The sequence below is a fragment of the Acomys russatus genome, chromosome 27 (genome assembly GCF_903995435.1).
Source record: "Acomys russatus chromosome 27, mAcoRus1.1, whole genome shotgun sequence".
In the NCBI taxonomy this organism is placed as follows: Eukaryota; Metazoa; Chordata; class Mammalia; order Rodentia; family Muridae; genus Acomys; species Acomys russatus.
In genome coordinates, this window is record NC_067163.1 from 26,433,155 (window position 1) to 26,459,441 (window position 26,287).

Consider the following 26,287-nt stretch of genomic DNA (forward strand, 5'->3'; position numbering starts at 1 on the left):
CCCCAAACCCTTTAGAAGGTTTGTGTTGGAAAATAGCTTCCCATTAGCCCGAGGAGAAGAGGAGACAGTATATTTATTTTGATATTATATAGCTGACAGACTACAAGGATTCATTTGAATTCAGACTTCTAAAGATAGATGCTACTATGTTTTAATTTTACCCAGGAACTTCCTGGAGGAGATAACAGGATTCAAATACTTTAGACAAAGGCAAATTTGGATCATAACTTAGGAAAACTAAGTAAGTCATTAACATGTACAGGTATTTGGGGAGTACTAATTGAGCATATAGAAAGTCTGGGCTGTTCACCTGGACCTTCTGTATTGGTTCCTACTCTTTTCATTGGCTGCTCCTACTGAGTAAGGACATTGAAGACATCAGCAGTCTTTGTAAAGAGCTAACAGCTCTGCCTCTAATGCCTGAAGAAAAAGGACACACAAGCCAAGCTAGAGGCGAACAGTGTTTGCCCAGGCAGGGAAGGGTCATCCAAGGGGGAAGACTGTGTCAGACATAGCCTAAGGGCTCAGTAAACAAATTCATCTTATTTTTAATTAAAGCAATTTGGGAACTGGTGCTTAATCAGTATCTATCTCAAAATCCCTCTCTAATGCACTTCCTAAAGAGGCCTTTTCTGATGCTCAGTAGCACAGACCAGATACCGGCACATGACTCTCAGATATCTTGGGTGCAAATGTCATAGCAAAAGACCAGATGCTCTTCAGAGATCCTTAAATAAGGATGGTTCTGTGCTGTTCCGAGAATGGCCTGCCATACCCATTGTATTTTGAGGTTTGAATGAGTGGGTTTCTCATATAGCAGGCAAAAGTAAAAGAACAGTAACAGAGCGACAGCAAATCACCATCAGAGCGCATGCTCACAATGTCCAGGTTAGACAACCAGAACAGCTGGACTGAAAGCAAATTGGAGTCTTACAGACATACAGCAGAAACTGGTTGGGAAAGGTGAGGCAGTCAGCTAGAGCTCCTGAAAAAAGTTTTCTCCCAGTGGCTTCATTCCCTCTGTGGGCATCTTTAGGTCATGGGATAAACAATACTAACCACTTCTGGTAATGGGTTACCATCTAGCTGTTCTCAGAACCATACATGCTTTTACTATTGAGGTGCTTTGCTATTCTCTTTCCTCCTAGTTTCAGAATTGAGTGTTGGGCATATTGTTCCCAGACAGTGGTCCCTGTCGAACTCCTTGAGATAAACATACCTGAGCCTGAAATGGAGAGGCCAATCCTACTTCCAGAGTCAGCTTCTAGTGAGCTCAAATGGTACTTGAGAATCTGTCAGTACAATGTACATTACAGAGACCAAGGAAGGGGTGGGATAAAGAGCAATAGAAAGTTAGGGAAGCCACACCCACCCCACTCAGCCACCTTGACAATTGCTGCACATGTTGTGGCCTTGGTTGTGTGGAGAACATAGACAAAGGATCTACCCAACGCAGACAGCTGCAGCTGAAGGAGATTGAAGTCTGGTGGCCTCATGTAGAGATGAGCAACGAAGGCAGAGTATTTATTACAGGGAGGACTCTTTCTTTAACGTCAGGCTGCTCTTGGAATCTCATTCTGTACCTCATAATCTCCATGTTACAAAGAGTTTTTTGTTATGAGGATACCTTTTCGATTTTCAGCCAGCTGTCGAAAGCCTTTGGCGGATTTCATGATACCCTTATAAAAATAAAAAGGTAAGCATGAACAATGCCTGCTGCCTGGGAGTACCTGTCAAAATGATGGGGAGTAGCTGATGCTGTGGCCAGAGACTGATGCTCCAGTCCTGTGTGATCACATGTGCATCAGCCCCGCTGTGTCTGGACCGTGCTGTTTCCTTGGCATCTCCCATCCCCACTGGCTCTTACAATCTTTCCACCTCCTCTTCTGCAGAGTTCCCTTAACCTTGTGGGGAGGGGTTTGATGAAGACATCCTGTTTAGGACCAAATGCCCTAAGGTCTCTCTTATTCTGCAATGTCGAGTTGTGGGTCTGTATTCATCCCCATCTCCTGCAGGAGAAAAGTAGTATGCATTTAACTAAACCTCTGGGTTTGGGATGACTCTCCCGGCGTATAATTTTGAGGAAAACTACTGCTTGCTTTACCAAAGGCTTAAAAACTGATTTATAAACTATCCTGATAATTCCAGCACATTCCACATATTAGCTTTTCTTTGGTGTCTCATCTCCTTGAGTGATTGATGACTAGGTCAAGGGGTCAACCTGGCAGTAGAAGGTTTGATATTCTTATGTTGTAAAATAGCCTCTTTGTGGTTTTTCCTTGTAGGGCCTGGACTCCCTTCAGAGACTCACACTGAGTGGTGGGCCCTGTGAAGGGCAAAGGATGGCGGTCATTGACTTCACTCCTGCTCTTTTCATTTTTGTTACATGGTGAGAGAATCGTAGGAAACAACTGTCCCTCTCTGTGGGAAGTAACTGCCATGACTTACCAAGACAAGGAGTAATCCCCGGTGATCACAAGATGATTCAGGTCAGTAGCTCCCCGCTCTTACAGTAGTTCAGATACTGTGAGGGGTTTTAGTGGTGTGCATAGGCATTAAACCTAATTGGCCCAATTCCTATAGTATAAGATGCACTAAGATGTGATAGAAAGTAGATTGAAGCTGTGTGTGTGTGTGTGTGTGTGTGTGTGTGTGTGTGTGTGTGTGTGTGTGTGTATGTGTGCGCGTGCTGGGTGTGGGAGGGGAGGCATTTGAAAATAGTGTACAGAGTGAATAAAAACTATACAGACATATTTGGTATTTGTTAGTGTTTTTCTACAATATAAACACACACACATATGGAAAGACACACACACACACACACACACACACACACACACGGGCAGACAGACACACACACAGACAGACAGATAGAGACACACACAGAGATAGATAGATAGATAGATAGATAGATAGATAGATAGATAGAGTAGATTGAAGGAGTTAGGATTTTACCATCTCAAAATAATCCAAATTAGTGTGTTGTCTCTTTCACAGTGAAGTCACTGTAACTTTAGAAAAGGCCATTTGACTATATTTTCCTACATGACATAAATGTTGCTTTGGAAGGGATGTCCTCTGCCTACCAAGGCTGGACAGACTCACCGGTATTCTAACAAATCTGTATAAACAAAGTCTTTGAAGGAACCCTTATCTTCCACAAGCACTCTCCCACCTCCAAACCATATCCCTTGGTAACAATGCTGGCCTTCATTCTTTATGCCGGGCTGTTACCTTTGTTCTGGCATTCCTTCACGGGTTTATTGCTCTTTGTCTGAAAACTGTAAAAACACCGTGGGCTGTCCCATGACAATCCCTTTGTATATGCAAAATTAATAAAAACTCTCCTTGCAGAGACAAGGAAAAGGGATCCGGCAAGCCACATGCTGCTTTAGGTTTTCCACTCAGAAGTAACCCTCATCTCTTCTGATCATGACTGACACCCGCAGACAGCCACGTGGCTCTGCCTGACTCCAGAAGATCAAGTGTTTAATCACACATGCTGAAGAGATAATCCAAACACTTGTGACTTCTTAATGAGGACCCTGCTGCCAGGAGCAGGAATTATTAATGTCCTCCTAGCTGGTCCCCAGCCAGGCACCTGCTCTGTTAACTTTCCATTATTTCCCCTTCTCTCTTTCATGCTCTAAGAAATAAAGGTTTCAAGGGCTACTAGAGAGATAGCTCAGAGGTTAAGAGCACTGCCTGATCTTCCAAAAGTCCTGAGTTCAATTCCCAGCAACCACATGGTGACTCACAACCATTTATAATGAGACCTGGTGCCCTCTTCTGGTTTGCAGGCATACATGTGGGCAGAACACTATATATAATAAATAAATAAGTAAATATATATATATGAAGAAATAAAGGCTACAAATGAAAGACTACAAAAGCCCCAAAGCACTTGGTGTCAGGAGTTGTTGGATTAGAGAGGGCCAACGGTGTTAAGATCAGAAACCCAACTGGATTAAGTTGAGGAGGCATTGACTCTGCCCTAAGGGATTAAGGTTAACTTGTGGGACCACAGGAGGCCAGGCCACAGAGACTAGAATACAGACTTCTTGCCACCCAGATCTCCCCTCTCAGCTCTGCTTGCCTTACCTGACCTCACTGTCTCTCCTTGGAGATGAGTCTTTTCCATACGGCAGGAAAGATGGAGCCAACAGTTTGACCTTTTCATCTTTCCAACTCCGACATCAGAGGCAAAGCCACTTGCTGTTTAGCACTGCGTGGAGATTGCTGCAGAAGGACCCGTGTGAGCCTGTCTCACCTGCCCACGCTGACCATTGACTTTGTATGACCATGGATGTGGGCCACATGTGCATCTACAGCTACATCACAAATCCATCCATGCAGTGCAAAATGCAAATGCTCAGAAGAAGGGCATGGCAAACCAAAACAATAGCTGCTCTGTGTAAAGGTTGGTAGGCTTAGAATGATCTTTTAAGGTAGGCAGTATGGTCCTGTTACCCTCCCACCTCACCAATGTAAAGCCACTTCCCACTGTATTTGGAAGAAAATCTAAGTTAGTCTGAGTTACAGCGTGTAGCTTCTTATGAGTTCTTCCTACCTTCCTCTTCTTTCCTGACTCACCAGGAAGTGTCGCTTGGGCCTTTGCTCCCCAAACATGCTTTAACTTGGAAGGTGCTTAAACTGCGCCTCAGCCTTACAATCACTTACTTTCTTGTCGTGAGTGTTCTCTTTCTTCCCTCTTTCCTTCTCTCCCCCCCTTCTGTCTGTTTTAGGGAAGACAAGTTGCAAGAAACACGGTGGGGTTGGAGAGAAGACTATCATAAGGCTAAACTGGAACGCTCTTGAAATTCCAGGTGAGGAACTGAAGAGCTTCAGCGCTCAGGCCAGCACTGCCAAGTAACAGTTGTCTTGGAGTCAGGTGGCCCTGAGGCAATGGTCCAGACCCCACAGAGGAGCTAGAACTAGGTCAGAGAGTCAGATGCCTCCCCTGCCCCTCCCCTTCCAGACAGCCTCTAAAAAGCAGCAGTCTCTCATGCTGTGTCAACACTGCAGCTACGTTTATTTTGCAGAACAGTTCTCTCTCTCTCTCTCTCTCTCTCTCTCTCTCTCTCTCTCTCTCTCTCTCTCTCTGTTTCATTTATGTATGCATGCTTCAAACTGGACTCCAAAACCCAGAGGCCCCCGTGCTCCTGTGATTCTCCTGGTCCTTTGCTTATGCCAGATTCTCAAAGCTGAGCCAGCTCCACCTGTGACTTTATTGCCTGTTAGGCTAATTTTCACCCCGGGCCAGTCAGCAGAGCAACCTCTCAGACCACCAGTGATGACAGCTCTACTTTGTATTCTTCTACAAAGTCTGTAGTCACAAGGTTCACTGAAACAGCAGGATGAAAGTGTGTACTCAGGAGAGACTTTCTTCGTTTTAGGGACTTCCATTGTAGTGGAAGTCAGTGGAGTACCATTCCTCAAGTACTTTATGTAGAATAGAATTCTCTGCAAAGAAACAAAGAAAGGATAGTGTAGGTCCAATGGTTTTGAGAAATGGATGGTTTTGCAAACCAACTAGGAGTCTTTTTCTGAAACTCTTAGCATGCTGGTAGGTATTTACATCTCAAAGGACAGATGCATACACAGGGTGTTGACAACTGAGCCTCTTGATCTGGAATATTGTGCAGGTCTGGAATTTGGTGACACACAGAACAGGAAGCCTGGCTAACATCATTTCCGTGTCCCTTGCTTCACCTAGAATCCAGTGCTGTTTTTCCCCTAGTCTTATTAGCTTAATCAGCTACCAAGCTCAGGAGGAATTGGCTTATTCAGCATACATGAAATTTCCATGGAAATTACTAGAGGAAATTCAAACCCACAGAAATTCAAAAGTGTCACATGCTCAATCAGTAGTTGACTTTGCAGCATTTAAACCTTGTGTGTGATGCAGTAAGAACAAATGGATTCACCCTGCTCAGTCATTTAAAGACAGCTGTTTCCAAGGTTACTTGTTTTTGGTAGAAGCCAGGCAATTTGGGAGAGAATTCAGAGAAAGCTCTCCAGGGATGCTGTTCAGATATACTCTGTGCTCACATTGGAGCCCTTGTTTTTAATCTTTGATATTTTATCTTTTGCTATTTAAAAAGAAAGCTTCTTTCAAACATCCTGATCACAGTTTCCCCTCCCTCCACTTCTCCCAGTCCCTTCCCCTACTTCCCCTTTCCCCCATATTCACTCCTCCAGTACCCTTCAAAAAAGAGCAGGTCTCCTATGGAATATCAACCAAACATGGCATAGCAAGTTACAGTAAGACTAGTCACAAGCCCTCATCTCAAGGCTGGATGAGACAACTCAGTAGGAGGAAAAGGGTCCCAAGCACAAGCAAAAGACTCAGAGACATGACCCACTCTCACTGTTAGGAGTCCCAGTGAACACCAAGCTAATAACCACAAAGTCTCTGCAAAGGACATATCTTGAACACATACAGGGTCCATGTTTGTTGCTTCAGCTTCTATGAGGCCTGCTTAGTAGATTTTGTAGGCCATGTCCTTGAGGTAAAATTGGAGCCATTTTTAAGAATGCACATTGGGAAGAATACAGTCAATGTCATTTGCCACTTAAGTCTTGCCTTATTGTATTTGTTCTATGCTTCTCCAAAATATATATGGCCTGACTGATTCTGTAAAAGGGGTGTGGCATTCAAATAGACACATTGCTGAGATTGAGATTTTTTAACATAAAAGAAAAGTAAGCAGGGGCTGGGGAGATGGCTCAGTGGGTAAAGCACATACTGCACAAGCAAGCAGCATAGGAGTTCGGCTTCTCAGCACCCATATAAATGCCAGCATACATGTGAGGGGATGTGCATGTGACCCAGCGCTTGAGAGGTAGAGATGAGGAATCCCTGGGGCAAGCTGGCTAGCTAGACTAGCCAGGTCAGCAAGCTCTGGGTTTAGTGAGAAACCCTGCCTTATTATGTAAGATGGAAAGTGATCAAAGAAGATAACCCAGCGTCAACCTCTGGCTTCTACATCTGTGTACACACACACACACACACACACACACACACACACACACACACACACACATACATGCATACCTGCATACCACACAAAATACACATAAACGGGTAAACAAACAAAGGAACAAAGGGAAGAAAAATATGAAGAGTTTGGAGGTGTCTCCTGTGTGGAGTGCAGTCTTTGCATGGCTGTAGAGATAAACTTGAGTTGGATGGTTAAGAGATGAAGAAAATGCAGCTAGACACACAGGCAGAAATAGCTGGGATGGACTGGGCTCTTGTATGGAGAAACCACAGCATCCTGGAAGCTCAGTATGTTTATTATATGTCATCGAACATGGAGGCAGGGTTATGGCATACAGCTGAACAAGGAGGAGGCCTTATTAAATAGAGGTTAAAAGGAAACTGTGGAGGAGACAGGTTTAGCTGATCTCTGTGGGAGTGGTCTCTGTAGGGGAGCAATCTTCAAACTATAAATTACCAGAGGGAGGACGCTATGGTGGACATTTTCTACACACGCTGTCACCATCCACACATGGACTGGAGGAAGGTTGTGCCATTTCCCTCTAGGCCTGAGGTCCTTGCCACGGCCCTGCTCTTGTCACACAATACACAATCTCTTAGAATGTTATTCACTCAAGGATTCCTACAATGGGAAGGTTAACGCCAGTATAAATACTTTGTAAACCCCAACTGTATGTGCTGTAGAAGCTGGATCAACCTGAGGATAAGTTTCATTAGACCTCGAAAGTTAGATTGACCCTGTAGCAGGAGTTTGCTTGGATCTTTCTCAGGACTCAGAGCAGATCCTTAGAGATGAAGGCTGTCTCCTAACTGTGGGAGGATAATATCTTCACTATTTCATCATTTGAGGGAGAAGGGCTAAGAGGAAGAATTAATCATGCATACCAACACTGGTGGGTGAGCATATGAGAAGCCGAACACACATAATTCAAAATTCTCTCCAGAGATATCTGTATATGTGTGCATGGATGGATATGAGAGTGAGCACACACGAGGGTCACAGCACACACGTGGAGGTCTGAGGATAACCTAGATGTCAGTCCTTACCTTATTTGTCTTGATGCTATGTAGTCCAGGCTAGTTGGAAAGCCCATGAATGTCCAGGGATTCTCATGTCTTCACCCCCCCACCCATGTCACCATCGAAGCCACAAGTAACAGATACGTGCCCAGCTTCACACGGGTTCTTGCAATTCAAACTCAGGTCACCAAACTTACTAAGGTCTTTACCCACTGAGCCATCTCCCTAGCCACACAGGATACTTTAAATATATTTATTTATGTATGCATTTATGTTTTATGTATTTATTAATTTTGTGTATGGGTTTTTTGGATGTATGTAAGTCTTGGCATACATGTGCTTGGTGCCCATAGAGGCCAGAAGACAACATTTGGTCTCTTGACACTGAAGTCATAGGCATTTGGAAACTATCCTATGGCACTGGGAATCGAATCTGTATCCTCTGGAAGAGCAGCCAGTGCTCTTAACCACTGAGTCATCCCTTCAGGCAACAAGGTTCTTTTCAAATACAAAGGTGGTATTATTATTATTATTATTATTATTATTATTATTATTATTATTAGTTTTTTTACAAAGAAGTAAATGGCAGATACCCAAGGTCTTCTTCTTTCCCAGTGTGGAGGTGGCAGTGGGCCTAGTCACACTGCTATGTGAATGACTACAGATATCGGGTCCCCTCACTTCCCATACTCCCCAGGGTGACAATTACAACCTCACCAAGCCAAGGATTACTTTTTATGGACTTTGCTCAGATGTCAAGGAGCTTCTGCATCTCAGGTGCTGAGGATTTGGCATTAAGTGAGACAAACACCTGCTCTCAAGCCCTCCAGAGAGTTTGTGAGGGAGGCATGTCCAAAGAACTATTATAGAACTGTGTGCAGCATGCAACAGACACAGAAATCTGTGGAGTGCCCACGGAGCCAAATGATCTTCTAAGTTATTGAAAATATTTTCATATTTATTGGTAAAAAGCCACTCTCTGAACCCCTGGCCACTTCTCTTGGGTATTCTGCAATTTCATAGCACAGTAGAGTAAGAGGAGGTGCTCAGCAGCAGACCTGATTACCTGCTCTTGTCCTTTCCTCACCCTTTCTGCTGGCACTTCTCCTTCTTGGAGAGAGGGACCCCTATGCTAGGTAAAATTCCACTCCTGTTTGACCTGGAATGTGTCCCATCTGGGAGGCCTTAGGCAATTGGTTACTATAGGTTAAGACTGTGAGAAATGAATCTTGAGATGAGTTGAGGTCAGATCAGAGGGACCCAGACCAGAGGACCCAGGTTCAGTTCTCAGCACCATATAACAGTTTCCAACTGTCTCTGACTTCAGTGTCAAGAGATCAAGTGTTTTCTTCTGCATGATCTCCTGAGCCAGATGACCTTCACTGGCTAACTCTAAACACGTTTGAAGCTGGAAAGCAACATGATTGGATGTACACTTCAACTATGGAGACTTCAGTGGTTATTATAACAACAACAACAACAAAAAGGCATTAAGGGGCCAGAAAATCTGTTTGCAGAGGTCAAGAGCTATTTATTCAAGTAGAAGAACCAATGGACATAGAGAAATTATTAGAATCCAAGGACTTTAAAAAGGTACAATTCATACAGTCCCCGTGTGTGTGTGTGTGTGTGTGTGTGTGTGTGTGTGTGTGTGTGTGTGTGTAGGCCAGAGGTCATGCTTAGGGGTCATTCCTCAATTGTTATCCTTGCCAATTAGGTTAGACCACTGGGCCAGGACACCTCAAGGGTCTACCACACAAAGGCTGGCATAACTTTTGCGGGTTCCAACATCAGAAAGTCTATGTGCCCCTTAGCTGGGTCTGCCTCATGGTCTTACCTGCTTGCCTCGTGTCGGCCCTGCTGTACCCAGGATGGATCCTGAAGCTGCCCGGCTGGAGAAACAGCATGTGCATGACGTGTACCAGAGCACCGCCCCCTACTTCAGCGACCTGCAAAGCAAAGCCTGGCCACGTGTCCGCCAATTCCTGCAGGACCAGAAGCCAGGCAGCCTCATCGCTGACATTGGTAACACAGACTCTTGTTTTGCCATGTGTGGTCTGATGGGTACCCAGTTTGCATCTGTCCTCTTCATTTGTATCTCATTTTCATTCTAATAAGAAGCCTGGTGTTGTACTAGTAGCATAGAGGTTTCTAGAACAGGGGTTCTCAACCTTCCTAATTCTACAACCCTTTAATCAGCTCCCTGTGTTGAGTGACACCCTAAGCATATAATTATTTTGCTGCTATTTCATAACCGTAATTTTTCTACTGTTAAGAATGGTAATGGATGCAGGATATCTGATATGTGGGATATGTGGCCCACAGACTGAGAACCGAAGTTTTAGACTATTCGCTTTATAGAAAAAAAAAAAACCCATACCATCAAAGTCTCCAAGCAGAAAACATCTTCCTATGTATATTCAGAAAAAGCAATGATCCATTTCAGGCCTGTATGCACAGCCTCCATCAAAACCAACCCATCACAGAAGGAATAAAATAAGGGTGAAAATGATGCAACATTAGCAGTTTTCAAATTAGAGCCTTTCACGTTTGTGAAATATGTTTTTGCATACTTCGGTTATCTTGAGGGGTTCCATCTACTTCTGGTAAAGGAGCCAGACCCATGAGATTATGAATCTGGTCTTACACCATTTCATTACTCTGACGGGTCTCTCCCCTTACTTGTAGGCATCCAATTATGAGGGCATCTCTTTAATTAGGTGGTTACTTCCATAACCACTGACTTTTCTGGAGAACTTTGGCTCAGCCTCTTTTTTGAGTTGAGAAGTAGTAAAACACACTTAGTTTAATATTAAGGTTTGAGGTGTGTTTGGATTCCCACTTCCCACTAACTGCTTTCCAGGAATCCCAAGCTTGCTGTGCCGAGAAGAACCATGAGTCTAGAGTTACTCACTCTTAGTCCAAGTTGACATCACACTCAGTACTGACAAGAATAACTGATGTGTGTGCAGAGCGTATGGCAGAGGCTATAGCAGTGCAGAGTTTGAGAAAAGGAAGGAACGTACCAGGCTGCCGTTGGGGTCTGAAAGCTATCTCTAGCTGTCTGTTTTGTTTTAATGAGTATGGTTCCCTGGGGTTGAGGATGTGATTCAGGGCCAGCACGCGTGCTATACCACTACCACAAAAGGAGGAAAGGTATCTGATTTCACAGGAGGCAATGAGTTCACAGCTCCTACTGTGCACCATCCATTCAAAGCACAGGACTTTCATGTGGGTGGGGAAGAAAGGGTCGCTCCACTAAGGAGGTTTGGGATAGCAACCAATGTAACAAGATGGTGCTTTCCTTACATCGTATGCCAAAATAAATTCCAAAATAAAGCAAAGGTGTAAGTGTAAGAAAATGAAACGATTCAAGGACAATAAAACTGTTTTTAAAATAGCCCTGAGACAAAAGGCCTTTACATCTAAATGCCTCTCTAGTCCGAGCTTTAAACAAAAAAGTTATAAAAGAACTGAATTGATTGTCATTATTTGTGCTGCATTCTAAATGTGTCATCAGCACTGAACTGGTTGAACACCAACTCACTGTCCTGAGGAAACATCTGGGAAAAGTTCAGATGTGCGTGCATTGAGCACACATTTTTGTCAGTTTCCCTTGTTTCTTTGTATTGCTGTTTAAGGGTTTCTTCTTCACTGTATATTTCTGACTTGTTGACACTGAGCTGTCAGACAGTACATTATGCTCATGTTTGAACAAAACATTGTCTCCCATATTCTGTCAACTGCCGCCTAATATCAGGGAGCACAGGAAGGTTTCAGGGAGGAGGGGTGTGTTTTTTTTTAAACGTCAAAACACACAAAAATTGCAAAAACTTATGCATGAAATAAACAGTGAGAAAGAAACTTATATGTAGTGTTAGCTGACACAGAGTCTACTTAGTCAAGAGCAGAGGGGAATTTGCTTATATGGGCTTTGCTACGATAGCAATATGGGAGACACCAAATTCCAGTAGCTGTGAGAGTGCACTCTGAGGTTTTTACAAAAGGATCACTGGTGTTATTAAAGCCAGGAGGAAGTTGCTCATTATAGCTCTGTTTGCCAGGGCTTGTGACTGATGCCATAGGAGTTTACAGGAAATGAATTAGGCACGGTCTGTCTCTGGGCGGTTTAGTGGGAGACGGGGAGCGGTGGTTTTATAAACTTGTGCAAAGCTGGCAGGTTTCATCTGAGAAAATTGCAGTTGGCACTAGATCACGAGGTCGGCATGAGCCTGGGTGGGTACCAGACAGTTTGGTTCAAAAGTTCAGGATACTTGCATGGCTCAGCGGGGCCTGGCAGCTCATTTGAAGCACCCAAAACCAATTGCTCCCTTTTGATTTTCTTCCCTGACAACCATATGAGAGCCATAACAACTCAGTCTTTTGTTATTGTTGTTGTTGCTTTCAGGTGCACATGCCAGAATGGCTATGCAAGGGGTGTAAATGCTAGGTTTAGGGATGTGAATAAAGTTTATCAGACAGACGAACAGCTGATACGGATAAGTCAGTAATGTACATAAAATGCTATTGCGAACTTTGATCCTATAAGCATTTAGAAAAATGTTAAGAAAAATGTTAAGATATCTAGGTAAATATATAAAGTCTAAAGACTGAAAAGCAAGCTAAGTAATAAAATATCTTCAATGTTTCTAATAGAAAGTCACATGCACAGTGAAGGTATGCTGGTGAAAGTTCAAGACAAACTGTTGAGATACAAAAGGAATATGCTGGCCGGGCATGGTGGTGCACACCTTTAATCCCAGCACTCGGGAGGCAGAGGCAGGTGGATCTCTGTGAGTTCAAGGCCAGCCTGGTCTACAAAGCGAGTCCAGGACAGCCAAAGCTACACAGAAAAACCTTGTCTCAAAATACCAAAAAAAAAAAAAAAAAAAGATATACTAAAATGACCCCTGTGTGACCCCTGTCCACAGCCAGAATAGGAAAGAAATGTTTTTCTTACTTTACTGAATGTTTCTAAAATTAATATAAAACCCCAGACCCTATAATTTGTGACAGTGTGTATGAACACAGAAAACTCATGCGTTAGTGAAATAAACCAGACTAAGAAAGACAAAAGTCACATGATCTCAACGTGCTGTGAGACCTAAAAAAGTTGAGCCCGAAACAGGCCCGAAAGCAGATGATGAAAAGATATAAACAAACGATTGCATGGAGTTGGAGAATTCAGATGTCCCTTCAAAGATTTTGGAAGATAATCCACCCACTGGGGTTTAGGTACACAGCCATGGAAGGATGCACAGTGAAGGAAGCCCCTCCAGCACAGCCAGTCTCTGGACACGGAGGAACCCACGCTAGGGAAAGCCCCTCCGACCAGCTCGCTGTGCAATCATGAGCCATTTCATGTGCCTGGAAGAGCCTTGTGCCTCGGGATGCATTTGGATGGATTTCCCTTTGCAAATTATGTGGATGGTTGTACCACATACAATCTCACTTCCAGCCTTTGTCACTTTCAATACATTGCATATTCATCTACGTGAGTTGCCCAGGATTAAGTTCTGCATAGTATGCAGGATAATGGCACCACATTACCAGGCAATTTTTTCCCCTGTGTTATGGTACCATAAATTATAAAATGAATCTCTTTGAATCCCTCTGTACAAATCACGAACTATATCTGTAGTAAATATGTTTTGCCTTTTTTTGGATTCTTTGAATCATATATGATATTTATGTATTTAGACAAATCAGTAAACAGTAATGCTTTGATGAGAACCATCAAGGGCATATTTTAGAGTAAAACTGAAATGCAAGAAGAAATAATGCTATCCTAACCAGAAAAGGACTCTTCCATTATGCTGGCTTTAGCCAATAGATGAGAAGGCTGCTTGGGGAAGGAAGAGCTGCGTTACTAACAAGGCAGAAAATTGAAAGCTGGGCACTTTCTCCAGGACCAGGCTTCCTAGCTAGACACTGTAGGCACAAGGCTTTTATAGGATCCTTGAAGAAGCTGTATCAGCAAAGCAGGCACTGAAATACCTATAATTTTAGGGTGATCTGTTTTTTTCTGATGCCTGGCTGCTGTTATCTGTAGATCTCTGAGTGCACTGGGCTCTGTAAATCTAAATTAAAAATTTTAATTAGAAAGCCATGACTCATCTTCTATTTTAATTTTTTTCCCCATGGGAATAGCTAATTCTTCAGCTAATGGTTAAGATAATATGGGCAAAATGTATGGTGTATCTGAATGAAAACACCATGAAAAGCATCACTTTGTATGATATATCCTAATAAAAATTAAAATTAATCAAGTTGTTGGAATGTAAAGAATTTATCTCACTCGAAACCTTTCTTTTACACACACACACACACACACACACACACACACACACACACACACACACACACACACACACACACACACACCTGCCAGGAAGAAAGAAAATGGATGCTTTTACTGCAGAATTGAAGAAGACAGAGAAAAGCTGCTTTCACACGCCTTGCTTTCTATGGTCCAGAGAAATACCTATGATAGCCGTACTTATGGCTTAGTGGGTGGGTTATTAAGTCTGTGGCAGGCAAAAGTACAAGGAAAAATAGCAAGTAGTACCTAGACAGAAGAGGCAAGATGATAGCAAATGTCATCAAATCAGTTTACAACATCCAGCAGAGATCCTTATCAACTCATGTTTACAACATCCAGCACAGAGCTTGGATGAAGGATTCCCTCATTATATAGCCCACGGTGGCCAGCCTCCTGCCTCAGCTGAGATTCCAGGTGTCTGATACCATACCAAGCAGAAACCTGAAAGGAACATGGAAAACGGCATAAATGACAAGACCTTCTGTGATTTGACAGCAGGAACACTGGCACATACGCTGGAAACACTATGCCTGACCCCCATGGCCACGGCCGCTCACCCAGGATGGGCTGGTCCGCTTTATGTCTCTTGCATGCTGCATGGAGGGAAGTGTGTGGACTGAAGTTGTTACCTGCGTGGGCTCATGGAGGAGGAGAAAGACCAGAGCTGGATTCTTTCTCAGCAAGAATCTGCTCAGAATGAACTCCACAAATGCTGGCCCTAATAGCACTAAAATATTTTTGTGTACATGATAGAACAAATAAATCATTCAATAATTAAGACTCCTCTTTTACTGTCAGCCTTCTCAGTGTCATTGGCCATCTTTCATTGGCATTAACTCTCTAATGAGCGCTCCCTCATTTGATACAATACACCATCCCCATATGGCCAGCACTATGCTTGACCAATGACAGATCTCAACTCTGGACTCAAGACATTAATTTTGAAAAATAGAAATTAATTTAAAATTTGCATAGTATTTGTCTCATTCAAGGAAAAAAATATAGAAAAAGGACTCTTTTGAGTGAAATATTAACAAAAAAATATTTTTTTTCCTTCGAGACAGGGTTTCTCTGTGTAGCCTTGTCTGTCCTGGACTCTCTTTGTAGATCAAGCTGGCCTCAAACTCACTGAGATCCACCTGCCTCTGCCTCCCAAGTGCTGGGATTAAAGGCGTGCACCACCACACCCAGCAAGAACAAATTTTTTAAATGCTGTTGTTTCTGGGCAGGCAATGTAGCCAACCCTGTCTAACATGATGGGGTCCTGGATTCAATTCCACATACAAAAAGAATAGTCCCCCCCCAAAACATTAGAAAAATACTCATTTTTGTTATTTTTAGCAAACATGCACCCATCATGAGCCAAACAACTTTGATGCTCTGTTATCTTCTGTGGACGATTTGTGAGACAGAGTACAAAGCTGAGAAGAATGTGAGCATTCAGACATGCTCCACTCTCTCTTCTGTGCTGTGCATAGTTAGTGATGAGATTTTCAAAGGAACGTGACTGTTATGGACTGGAGTTTGCTGTGCTATCATGAATGTCCAGGATACACCTGAGATCGTGGGAAAACCTGGGTTGGTCATGGACTTCACTTCCCAGTTATAGGAACGTCTTGCAAGCATCTCAGGGTGTGCAGTTAGAAAGGAGCAGCCACATAGTATGTGGAGGCTCGGTCCAAAGTGATGTCCTTAGAAACGAACATAGGAGCCAGGCGTGATAGTGCTCACCTCTAATCCCAGCACTCAGGGAGGCAGAGGCGGGCACGTCTCTATTCTCTCTAAATTCAAGGCCAACCTGGTCTAGAAAGTGAGTCCAGGACAGCCACGCCTACACAGAGAAACCCTGTCTCAAAAAAAAAAAAAAAAACAAAACAAAACAAAAAAAAAAAAAAACACAAAAAAACAGAACAAAACAACAACAAAAAGAAATGAACATAGGCTGGGTTAAGAACATTAGAGAGCTGAGCACTAAGAGAAAACCCCTGAGCCTCTTTGTTATCAAAGGCTCTCTGGATAGCCACCCCATTTGTCATGATTTATAAACATGCTCTCACCAGAATATGTGAAGAGATCCTCCCCCACATTCTTTTCTCTAAACGTAGTTTTGTTTGGTTGTTTGTTTGGTTGCTTGGTTTTTAAAAATGTATTTAAATGGCCTATTATTTCTAAATCCAAAGGTTCTCAATAAAAGCCCATCGAAAATCTAAGGCAGGTAGCTTCAAAACACATATTTCACCAAAAAGTATATCATGTAAATAATGAATAATAAACTCACCAACAATCCAGGTTGATGACAGCTCAAACTCAAAGATCAATAAGGAAATATTATTTACCACCCCCACCCCTACCCCCAAAAAACTGTACCTGAAATTTCATTGTTTCTTAGTAACACCAGTTGAAAATTTGTCAGTTCTCTGTACTTTTCAGAAACTTTCATACATGTCACATTAGTTCTGATAGTTTTCTCATGACTCATGAGTTGAGAGAGAGACATCAAGAGAGACGAAGAGACAGACAGACGGAGAATGGGTATGTGTGGTATATCCCTAGATATAAAATTAAACCCTGCTCAGGATGTATAATTTTACTTGTATGTATATGCTAAACATAGCTTTCAAGCCAAAAAAAAGAAGGAATAAAATTTCAAGATACTTATTAAGACAGGGCTATCATCTTTGACACCGACAGGACTTCGACTTTGAAATACAGTGTGGTATATCTTTTCCCTGTGGCTGTCTTCAAATAGCAGATGCTTCTCAACCATAAGCGCTAGAAACAGCAGCTGTGAGCTCTAGAATGAATATCTTACCTCTGTTATTGAAATAATAACATTGGAAAGCTTATTTTTCATCCACCTCCCCTCCACTGTCACAGCCAGCACCAGGGAGCCCTCACTTTGCCCCTCTTGCCTCATCATTTTAAAAAGAGCATATTAAGGGGGAATTATTAAAGACTGTCCCGGAGTGATTATTCAGAAGTGGCAACGTCTACATTTAAATGGTGGCGGATGTTTTTGTGTCCCAGAAAAATTTCTAAGTATGAAATACCAGTAGATACCAAATCGGATCACTTGATTTCTTCACACAGCTCTGGGAAGGACCTCTGGGAATTCCATATTTGAGACTGAAGACCATACAAGGAGCCGGGTGCAGTCTCATGTGCCTAGCCAGCTTCTTGGAAGACTGAGCTGGGAAAACTCACTTGAGCACAGGCTGGGAAATACAGTGAGACCCAATCTCAAAACAGAAGTTGATGGCAGGTGCTAGATGATAGAAGGTATTTCTTTCAAGACAATTAGTCATTCATGTTGCCCTCTGTTGTGCTATGAGAGTTAATTCATCTCAGTCTTCAGACTCTTTGTTAGAGCTGTAGACTGACCTAACAGAGATGCCTTGCACCTGCCGTTAACCTGATAGTGCACGAAAAGAAAAGGTTCTTTTTCAGCCACGCTCATATCTTAAAAGCATATTTCATTGTAGAGATTATTCTATTTTTAGGCCTTGAAAAGTTGTCAGCAGTAGTTGGTTTAACGCAGTCAGAAATTTATAAAGACCCATTGGAGCAGACATTTGACACAGCGTGCACACGCAAGGTGAAATGCGTGCATCAAACTAAAGATACCGGCCCCTCCCTGTCAGCCTGGGTTTCTAGACATTGGTACTTTTATTTCCTATGGACTCAATGATACTGATGTGCTGAGCCACATGAACACTGTCCCTGTGAATATTCTATACTTATTTTTTTCCGTACCCTGACATTCCTCTCTTCTGTATGTAACTACGTAAGAATGTCTCTGAAATGTTGTGTCTTGGTCATTTAATATAAAATGTATTTAGCCATTATAGGACAAATTAACTTGTGTTTCCAGTAAGGACAGCACGTAACCCAGGTTTTTCTCTTACAGGTTGTGGAACTGGAAAGTACCTTAAAGTGAATAGCCGAGTACATACCCTGGGCTGTGACTACTGTGGGCCTCTGGTAGAGATTGCCCGGAATAGAGGGTGTGAAGTCATGGTATGTGACAACCTTAACCTCCCCTTTAGGGACCAGGGCTTCGATGCTATCATCTCCATAGGAGGTAAGACAGCCAGGCCACATCACACTTTGAAATGAAAAACCAGAGTCAGGCCACTCATGTGACTAATTCAATGCCCACTCTGTGTAGGGGTCTACTCAATGCATTTTGTCTACTTCTAAGATATATATACTTTACTATGTGACTTATTTGACTCTTGGCTAATATATTTATGACATATACGCTTGTTCAGCTTTAAACCTTCAAGCTATTGTTGTACTGTCTTTGATGACTTGTTCCCATATGTTTTACTATGTGCGAGAAGAGTGTTAGGACTCTTATTCATTGAAAATATACTTTTCTCTATTGCCATCAGGCCAGATTCTCCTGACACAAAGCAGACTTTTCAAGTGTCATGTGCCTAAAAAAACAGGTCACAACAGTGCCCTTGCTAACAGAAAATTCTAGAACTAATGTAATGAACTTCCCCCTGGACAAGCAAGCCAGTCACTGGTATGGAAGTTCCTGGAAAAGACAGGCCCTACCTAGCCCGAGATTGCATTGTTCTATCATGTCTTTCTGTTCCTAATTCTAGAAGTTGTTGATAAAGTCTAGGGAATGTTTTCCTTCACGTTTCACAAGTCTCACCAGTAAACTCGATGCCAAAAGCAAACAAACTAAAAAGCAAATCCATGACCGAAACACGCACAAGTATAAGAGCCTTGTCTCCTTTCCCTCAGTACTCTTCGCCTCCAATGTGTTGGTTGTACTTAAATGTGCTAGGGAGCCCCATATTAAAGGAACCCTCTCACCAGGCATGGCGGTATACGCCTTTATTCTCAGCATTTGGGAGACAGATGCAGGTGGGTCTCTGTGAGCTCAGGCCAATCTGGTTTAGGACATCCAAGACTACCTAGTAGAACTTTGTCTCTAAAGTGCAAATATAAAAACAAAAGGACCCCTCTGATAAGTTCTTTACCATGGAAAAATCTTTTGCAGAGCAAATTACCTGATTCAACACATTTTTTAAAAATTAGGCTTTTGAGGTAGGCATGGTAGCACACTATAATCCCAGCACTTGGGAGGCAGAGGCAGGTGGGTCTCTTTGAGTTTGAGGCTGGCCTGGTCTACAAAGACAGTCCAAGACAGCCAAGCCTGCACATAGAAACCCTGTCTTGGAAAAACAAAAACAAAAACAAAAAAAAACATTAGCCTTTTGATTTAACCAACGTTACCAAAACAAGATAATCTTATGAAAGTTGACTGCTGTTTGTGATAAAAATATATAGTAATACTATTCACACTTTCCTGAACTAGAAGAGAGCTTCCTAGGTCTCCTTTGATGGGAACTGTATCTGTTCATAGTGAGAAGATGCAGACTTGGATGTCACAACCTTGGAAATGGTCAGGAATAGTATAGTAAAATATGACAAATATGCTTGCCACAGGGCCCTCCCCTCTGCTGTCTTACTTCTCTGCACTTGAGACTATTAGCTGCATTTTGTTGTAAGAATTAGTCAGTGCAGGCTGCTGTAACAAAAATACCATGGACCTCTGTGCTTTAAGCAACAGACTTTTATTCCTTACATCAAAGCACCAGCCATGTTGGCTCCTTAGGAGGGCTTGCATGTGACTACTGCCTTCACTTTTTTTGTTTTGTTTTAGTTTGTTTGTTTGTTTCTGATTGCCCATATGGCAGAGAGAGAAGCTAAAGATCAAGCTCTCTGGCTTCTTCATAAGATGGCACTAATCCTATCATGCAGACCCACACCTGAACCTAGTGATTTCCCAATGGTCCCACTTCCCGCGGACACAGTCTTGGTTGAAATGACACAGACATAACAAAGGATTCTTCTTGACCTAAACACCACCATGCTGTGGCTCTGAATCTTTAGTGGGAAAATATTTTTATTTGGTCCCCTTCGTCCTACAGGACAAGAAATTAAAGAGAGTTTGAGAGAGAGAACGGAGTCTTTGCTCTCCTAAACAGAAAGCTGTTCATGTTGATTTTTCTAGTCCACGGGGCTCCTATGTCAACGCTACTGTGAGGGAGAGCAGGGTGTTGACGCCTTAGCCTTGCTTGAGAAATGCTCCGTGTCCCTGCTTGAATTCTTCTTTGTTCTCAGCTTCAGTGTTATATGCCTTTACTTCCCAGAAAATGGAGCCTGCTACTCTCTCCCTGGTGTCCCTTCTAAAGCTTACACTAGAGTCTGCCATGGCCCTCTAGAATGTATGAGGCCTGATCTGGTGAAAAGACTTTAGTCCTCAGAGATTTGTATAACTTTTTCTAGGGAGAGGGGAGCCCCAGATAGGGAGGGAATCTACTACAGAACAGAGAGGCAACCTACTCTTCTAAGCTTTGTCAGGTTTCTGACAGGAACGTGGAGGAAGAATTACTTGGTGGCTCAAAGGCAACCTACCACTGAAAAAGTCCATCCAACGTAGATGATAACTCAGGAGTAAGTGTCACAATGTGCCGGCAACCCCACTGAGGAGTCTCCTTACCACAGCAATTACTTACTCTCTGTAAAGTCTCTGTGGGGGCGCTCATATGTCTTGTAAGTTTTGCGAGCCTCTAGTCTTCTGAATCTCATACTGAACCTCCCTGGAGGAAGAAGTTTTCAATTTTGAGGAAATATCTGCATAGCAATGAGCTGTCAGGTTCCCCTCTCTGCCCCCCTCACCTGATGCTTTGTCATGTGTCTCCTAAGCCATATTAGGACAAAGCCAGAAGGCCTTCACCCATGCTGACCCATTGGTTTTGGGAATTACTATCCTCTGGAAACATGAACCAAACAAATTTCTCTCATTTATAATTTACCTAGTCTTTGGCATTCTGTTCTAGTAGCCGATAGTACTAGCATATTCTGTTACTATCCTTTCATGGAAAATGCTCTCCTGATGGACACAGTGGCGCATAGCTATGATCCCAGTCCTGTGCAGGCTGAGGCAGAAGTTTGAAGTCAGCGTAGAGTACATAGAGATGTGTTCACTCAAAATGAATATGCCAAGCAAAATTGCCCCCATTTAAGTGGAAAAGGCAATATTTTTAGGAACTATAGCTATAAGGTAACATTTTCAATTATATTTCACATTTAAAATAACATTATGAGAAATTTCAAGACTCACCCTTACATTCATATGTATTTATTCCCTATTTTGAATTGCATATTTTGGCATTTCTTGCTTGTCTTGACACAGAGACATATCTTTTTTTTTCTTATTTAATTTCTGGCTTATTGGAGTCTCTTAGTAACAGAGAGACAACTATCATACTTGGCTGTACACTTATCACGCTTCCCCGGCAGACTCAAAGAAGGAACACATGTCCTGCCCTTGGCGCCATTTGGCAAACAGTCTAGAATAATCTAGCAACATAAGTTGGTGTAAATTGACTGCCCACTTTACAGCAGAGCTTTCCTGAAGTGGGTCTCTATGACTCCCAACCCCCATCCTCCAACGAACACAGAGCAGGGTCCGTCAATGGTTTTAGGGTATCACAAGTGGAAAGGCATATGTGTGCTGTTGTCATCTCGTGAGTGGCTCCCCCACAAAAGGAATCATCTAAGCTCCAAATGCCAGTTATAGTAGTGTTTTTTAAAAGCTGCTTTTTGCTACACCCATAAGTTCGGAGTGCTTAGTAAGACCCACGCACTTGGAAAGTTTTAGAACAGTAAGTCATAAAATATAAGCTATGACAGGGTGTTAGCGGAAATCTGCTGTCACCATTTGGTTCTGTAATCCAAATGTTGGATTTGAGTTATTTTTTAGCCTCTCCACGGGAAAATTGCCCTAAGTTCATATATGGAGTATATATATACGTGAGATACTATTTTTGTATTTAAGTTATGGTTATGACTCACAAGCAAGAATATTCTTTTAATTTTTAAATTTTCAACATAGCTTCTCAGCAGTGACAGATAGATCTCACTGTGGTGACTAATACTCATGGTGCTCCCTAGCAGAACATGAATATGTGTGTATATATAGCATGGTTGACATGTGTGAGGAAATCTTCCGTAAGCTTCTTTTTCCTCCAAAACATTTGGCTTGAGGATGGAGAGATGGTTCAGCTCTTACGAGCACTTGCTGCTCTTGTAGAGCACTTGGGTTGGGCTTCCAGAACCCAGGTTGGGTGGGTCACAGCAGCCCACCCCACGGCCATAAGATCCAACACCCTCTTTAGCCTCCATAGGCATCTACATGCATGCGGCGTTTGCTCAGACAGACACAGATACATACATAAATAAAAATTAGGGCTGAAGACAAGGCTCAGAAGTGAAAAGCACTGGCTGTTCTTCCAAAGGGCCTGGGTTCAATTCCCAGCAACCACATGGTGGCTCATAGCCATCTATAATGAGATCTGGTACCCTGTTCTGTCCTGTTGGCTCACATCTAGGCAGAATATTGAATAAATAATAAATAAATCTTTAAAAAATTTAAAAAATACACTTGCTTTAAGAGTTTTTACCTACTACCTGTTAAATACATATTTAGAACATAGGCATCACTCTCCTGCATAAAATTATAATTAAAAACAAACTATTCTGTATGTATCAATAATGAACAAAGACCTTGTTTCTTACATAATAAAACACCCTTGGAATCCCAGGAAAGTCCCAGAACACTGGAGACGTATTAGTCTGTTACAAAGAGATGCTTGTTGTATGTGATCAGTCTTGTTTTGGTGTGTTCCCCTGGCCCTTCTTCGGGCTTTACAAGGCCAATGCACTGAACTGTCATGATCCCCAGAAACGCTGGTCTGCAGTCTCTGTGGACACTGCCCGGGGGCTCACAACTCTCTGTAACTCCCGTTCAAGGGATCCAATGCCCTGTTCTGGCCACTGTACAAAAGCGGTGTATAGACACAACCGTGTGTGTGTGTGTGTGTGTTAAATAAATAAATGAAAAGACAGAACACAACACAAATTGTACTATTGAGTGATCTCCGTCTGAAAACTTTCTACCACTAGTTTAAAATCACCACTGGCAGCTAAATGACATGAGCAATAAAAAGATGGTTTCAGCTGCTCTCTGCCAGCGCTGCCTGCCCCCGAGCGAAAGCCTCTCCACTGTGCTTGGAACCAGTCTCCTCCCTGATCTATGTAGAGGCTCCTGTTTCAAAGACTAAGATTGGTTCCTCTTAGACCGGTGCTGTGGTTAAAGCCCTCCAGGACCTAACAGACTAGCACTTTCTACACATATTTTTGGGGTGCAGTTCAGTGGTAGAGTGTCTGCTACCATGCTCAGGGTCCCTCGTTCCTTACTTACCTAACACAGATAGTAATCATTACTAATAATAACATGCACCCACAATAACGCACATGCATGTGAGTAAAAGATGGATTCTATTTAGAGAATACTCAAATCTTCCTTTGACTTTGCAGGGATTAAGAGTAAACTGATAACCTATAAGTCTATTTTTTTTTAAAGCACACATAATTATGTATTATCTTTAAGAAATGCTAAGTGGGCATTTTGACTTGTGTTTAAAGAGCTTCTCTTTGTACTACATAACTAAAAATAATATTTAACCCCTTTCTATACCATATTAATTTTATTAATATTACTAACACTGATGGTTCATGGTACTCATTTTTTGTTTCTACCAGCTATTCAGTTTTAAAAAATTATTATTTTATAGACTCCACCAGAGAACACTACCTCACTTTGTGTCTCTTTCATGTTCAGTAACTCACATTGGTTATTCTTGTTTGTCCATTTATCAAATTCCACAGGTTTGGGGGCCAAAGAGAGCTCCCACACTATCTCTAGGGTTTTTATGGGAATTGAAGAAATGTAAAATCTGTAGGATTTCCCCAAGCCAAATGCTGTGTCTCTGTAAAAGCCAGACGAATGGTGTTTCCCTAGATTATAGAGATAAGACTCCATCTAGGTCAGGATTGAAACATCACCAAGTGTGTACGTGTTTATGCACATGATGTACACACAATGATATCTAAGTTTTATTTTGTTTTGTTTTTAAGTCATACATCATTTTTCTACAAAACAAAGAAGAATTAGAGCAATAAAGGAAATGGCCAGGATCTTGGCTCCCGGAGGCCAGCTGATGATTTACGTTTGGGCAATGGAACAGAAGAGCCGACGCTTCGAGAAGCAGGACGTGCTGGTGCCGTGGAACAAGGCACTCTGCTCTCGGCTGCTTTCAGAATCCCACCAGTCCTGGGGGCATCAGTGTGAGCATGCCACGAACCAAGGCTACCAGGGCCCTGGCTCCGCGTGCGGCTGCGCAGTGTGTTCTAAGGGCAGATGCGATTCCAAGCGGTCTCACAGCATAGACTGTGGGCCTGCGGCGGCTGGGACATGCTGTGAAGCTATCGCGAAGGAAGGCAGGGAAGAGAACGGACTGTATAACAATTTTGGAAAATCTTTTCGCTCCTGGTTTTTCTCCAGGTCTTTGGATGAGTCAACCCTAAGGAAGCAAATTGAAAGAGTCAGGCCAGTGAAAACCCCAGAGAGTTGGGGCAATAGAGCCGTGTCCCGCCAGCCTTCCAGACACCCCAGTTTAGAACCTCATCCTCAGGAGCCGTTTTCAATTAAAGGCACGGACTTAGATGAGGTGTTTGCGGACACATCTTCACAAAGACACTTGGGCTGGGTGCGGGCACCAGGCACGTCAGAGAACGTAAGCAGACACAAGGGGGGAGGGGACAGGGGGAAGCAGGAGGCCGATTTTCTGGACGTGACTGATACCAGGGATGGCGTGGCTGAAGGTAACGTCAGTGATCCTTCTGCCAGAAAAATATTAAGGAGGGTTTCTGCATTTGACTCTATGGATTCCAACCCAGAAGACTTAAACTTTGAAGAGGAGCAGCGAGACGCCCCAGATTCCAGAGACTTCATGCGCTACTACCACGTGTTCCGGGAAGGCGAGCTGTCCAGCCTGCTGCAGGAGAGTGTGGCGGAGCTGCAGGTTCTGAGCTCCGGCAACGACCATGGCAACTGGTGCATCATCGCGGAGAAAAAGAGGAGCTGGGATTGACTGTGGGAGACTACGTCGCTCGGGGGGCACAGGTTTCACTGGTGACCCATCATCTCTTCACCGGGGCTGAGGTGGGCACCGGAATCAGCATTCTGTTTCATTGCTGCCAAATCCAGGTCCAAATTGGTCCTTAGACACTTCGACCTGATGCTCCAAATTGTTGAGTAAGCACCGAGCCTAGCACTTGCTGCATCCGCCACAGGATATGCCCGCTGAAATACCAAGAAAAGGATCAGAGGAAGCAAAAGAAAATGAACTTCAGTATAGGCTTGATCTTATCCCTCCCGGAGATGAAAATATAATACGCGTATGTCAAGTGTCAGTATTATCTTTTGGTTTTTAAATATTCTGCCGTTAAACATGCCTTTGAAAAGCAGTATTATTATTATTATTTTTTTTCTTAAAAACAAAGTATGTTGGTTCTCAGGTAGTTATGTAGATCTCTGTGGAAGGTAACAAAGACACCAATTCGGTTGCTGTATTTGTTGACACTTGCTGGGGGGGGGGGTGTCGTTTCCATCCTGTTTCTAAGTCAAGCCTTTCTCATTGCCCAGTCTCTCTAAATTACGAACAAACGTCCTTCAGCATGATCACTGTAAACAATACTATCTTGAGCGTTGCTCCGACGTTTTTTAAAAGGCGCTGTTCGCAGAGGGTGTGGTTTACTGTTAGAGCAGGCAGCTGAGGTGCTCAAGAACTGGCATCTGCCCACAGCACCACAGATAGAAGAAAGACAGCGTTACATGGGTGGGAGATATTCTATCCTCTGGTGACATTTTCCCCAAAGGTATTTAGAAGCATAAATACCCTACTGAGCTAGTGCCCAAAATAGACCAAAGAGTTTTCAGCTAGAAAGCGCTTTATCTGATTTATCTGAGAGTCTAATTGGAACAGTTTTACCTTGGCTGTGAAGACATATAT

At 42.9% G+C, this 26,287-nt stretch overlaps 1 protein-coding gene across 2 annotated transcripts in view; it reads left to right on the forward strand.

Moving 5' to 3' along the window:
- Nucleotides 1-25,366, forward strand: part of Trmt9b (tRNA methyltransferase 9B (putative)) — a 48,822-nt gene extending 23,456 nt beyond the window's left edge. Inside the window, exons 2-5 of one of the 2 annotated variants that reach the window (XM_051169758.1) lie at nt 2,286-2,489; nt 9,894-10,048; nt 18,253-18,426; nt 24,351-25,366. In XM_051169758.1, coding sequence (XP_051025715.1) covers nt 9,895-10,048; nt 18,253-18,426; nt 24,351-25,366 — 1,344 coding nt within the window. In that variant the 5' untranslated portion in view covers nt 2,286-2,489; nt 9,894. Of the gene's footprint in view, nt 1-2,027; nt 2,490-9,893; nt 10,049-18,252; nt 18,427-24,350 lie in introns of those variants that run through there. The other variant, XM_051169759.1, reaches the window with a different exon arrangement.
- Nucleotides 25,367-26,287: the final 921 nt, after the last annotated feature.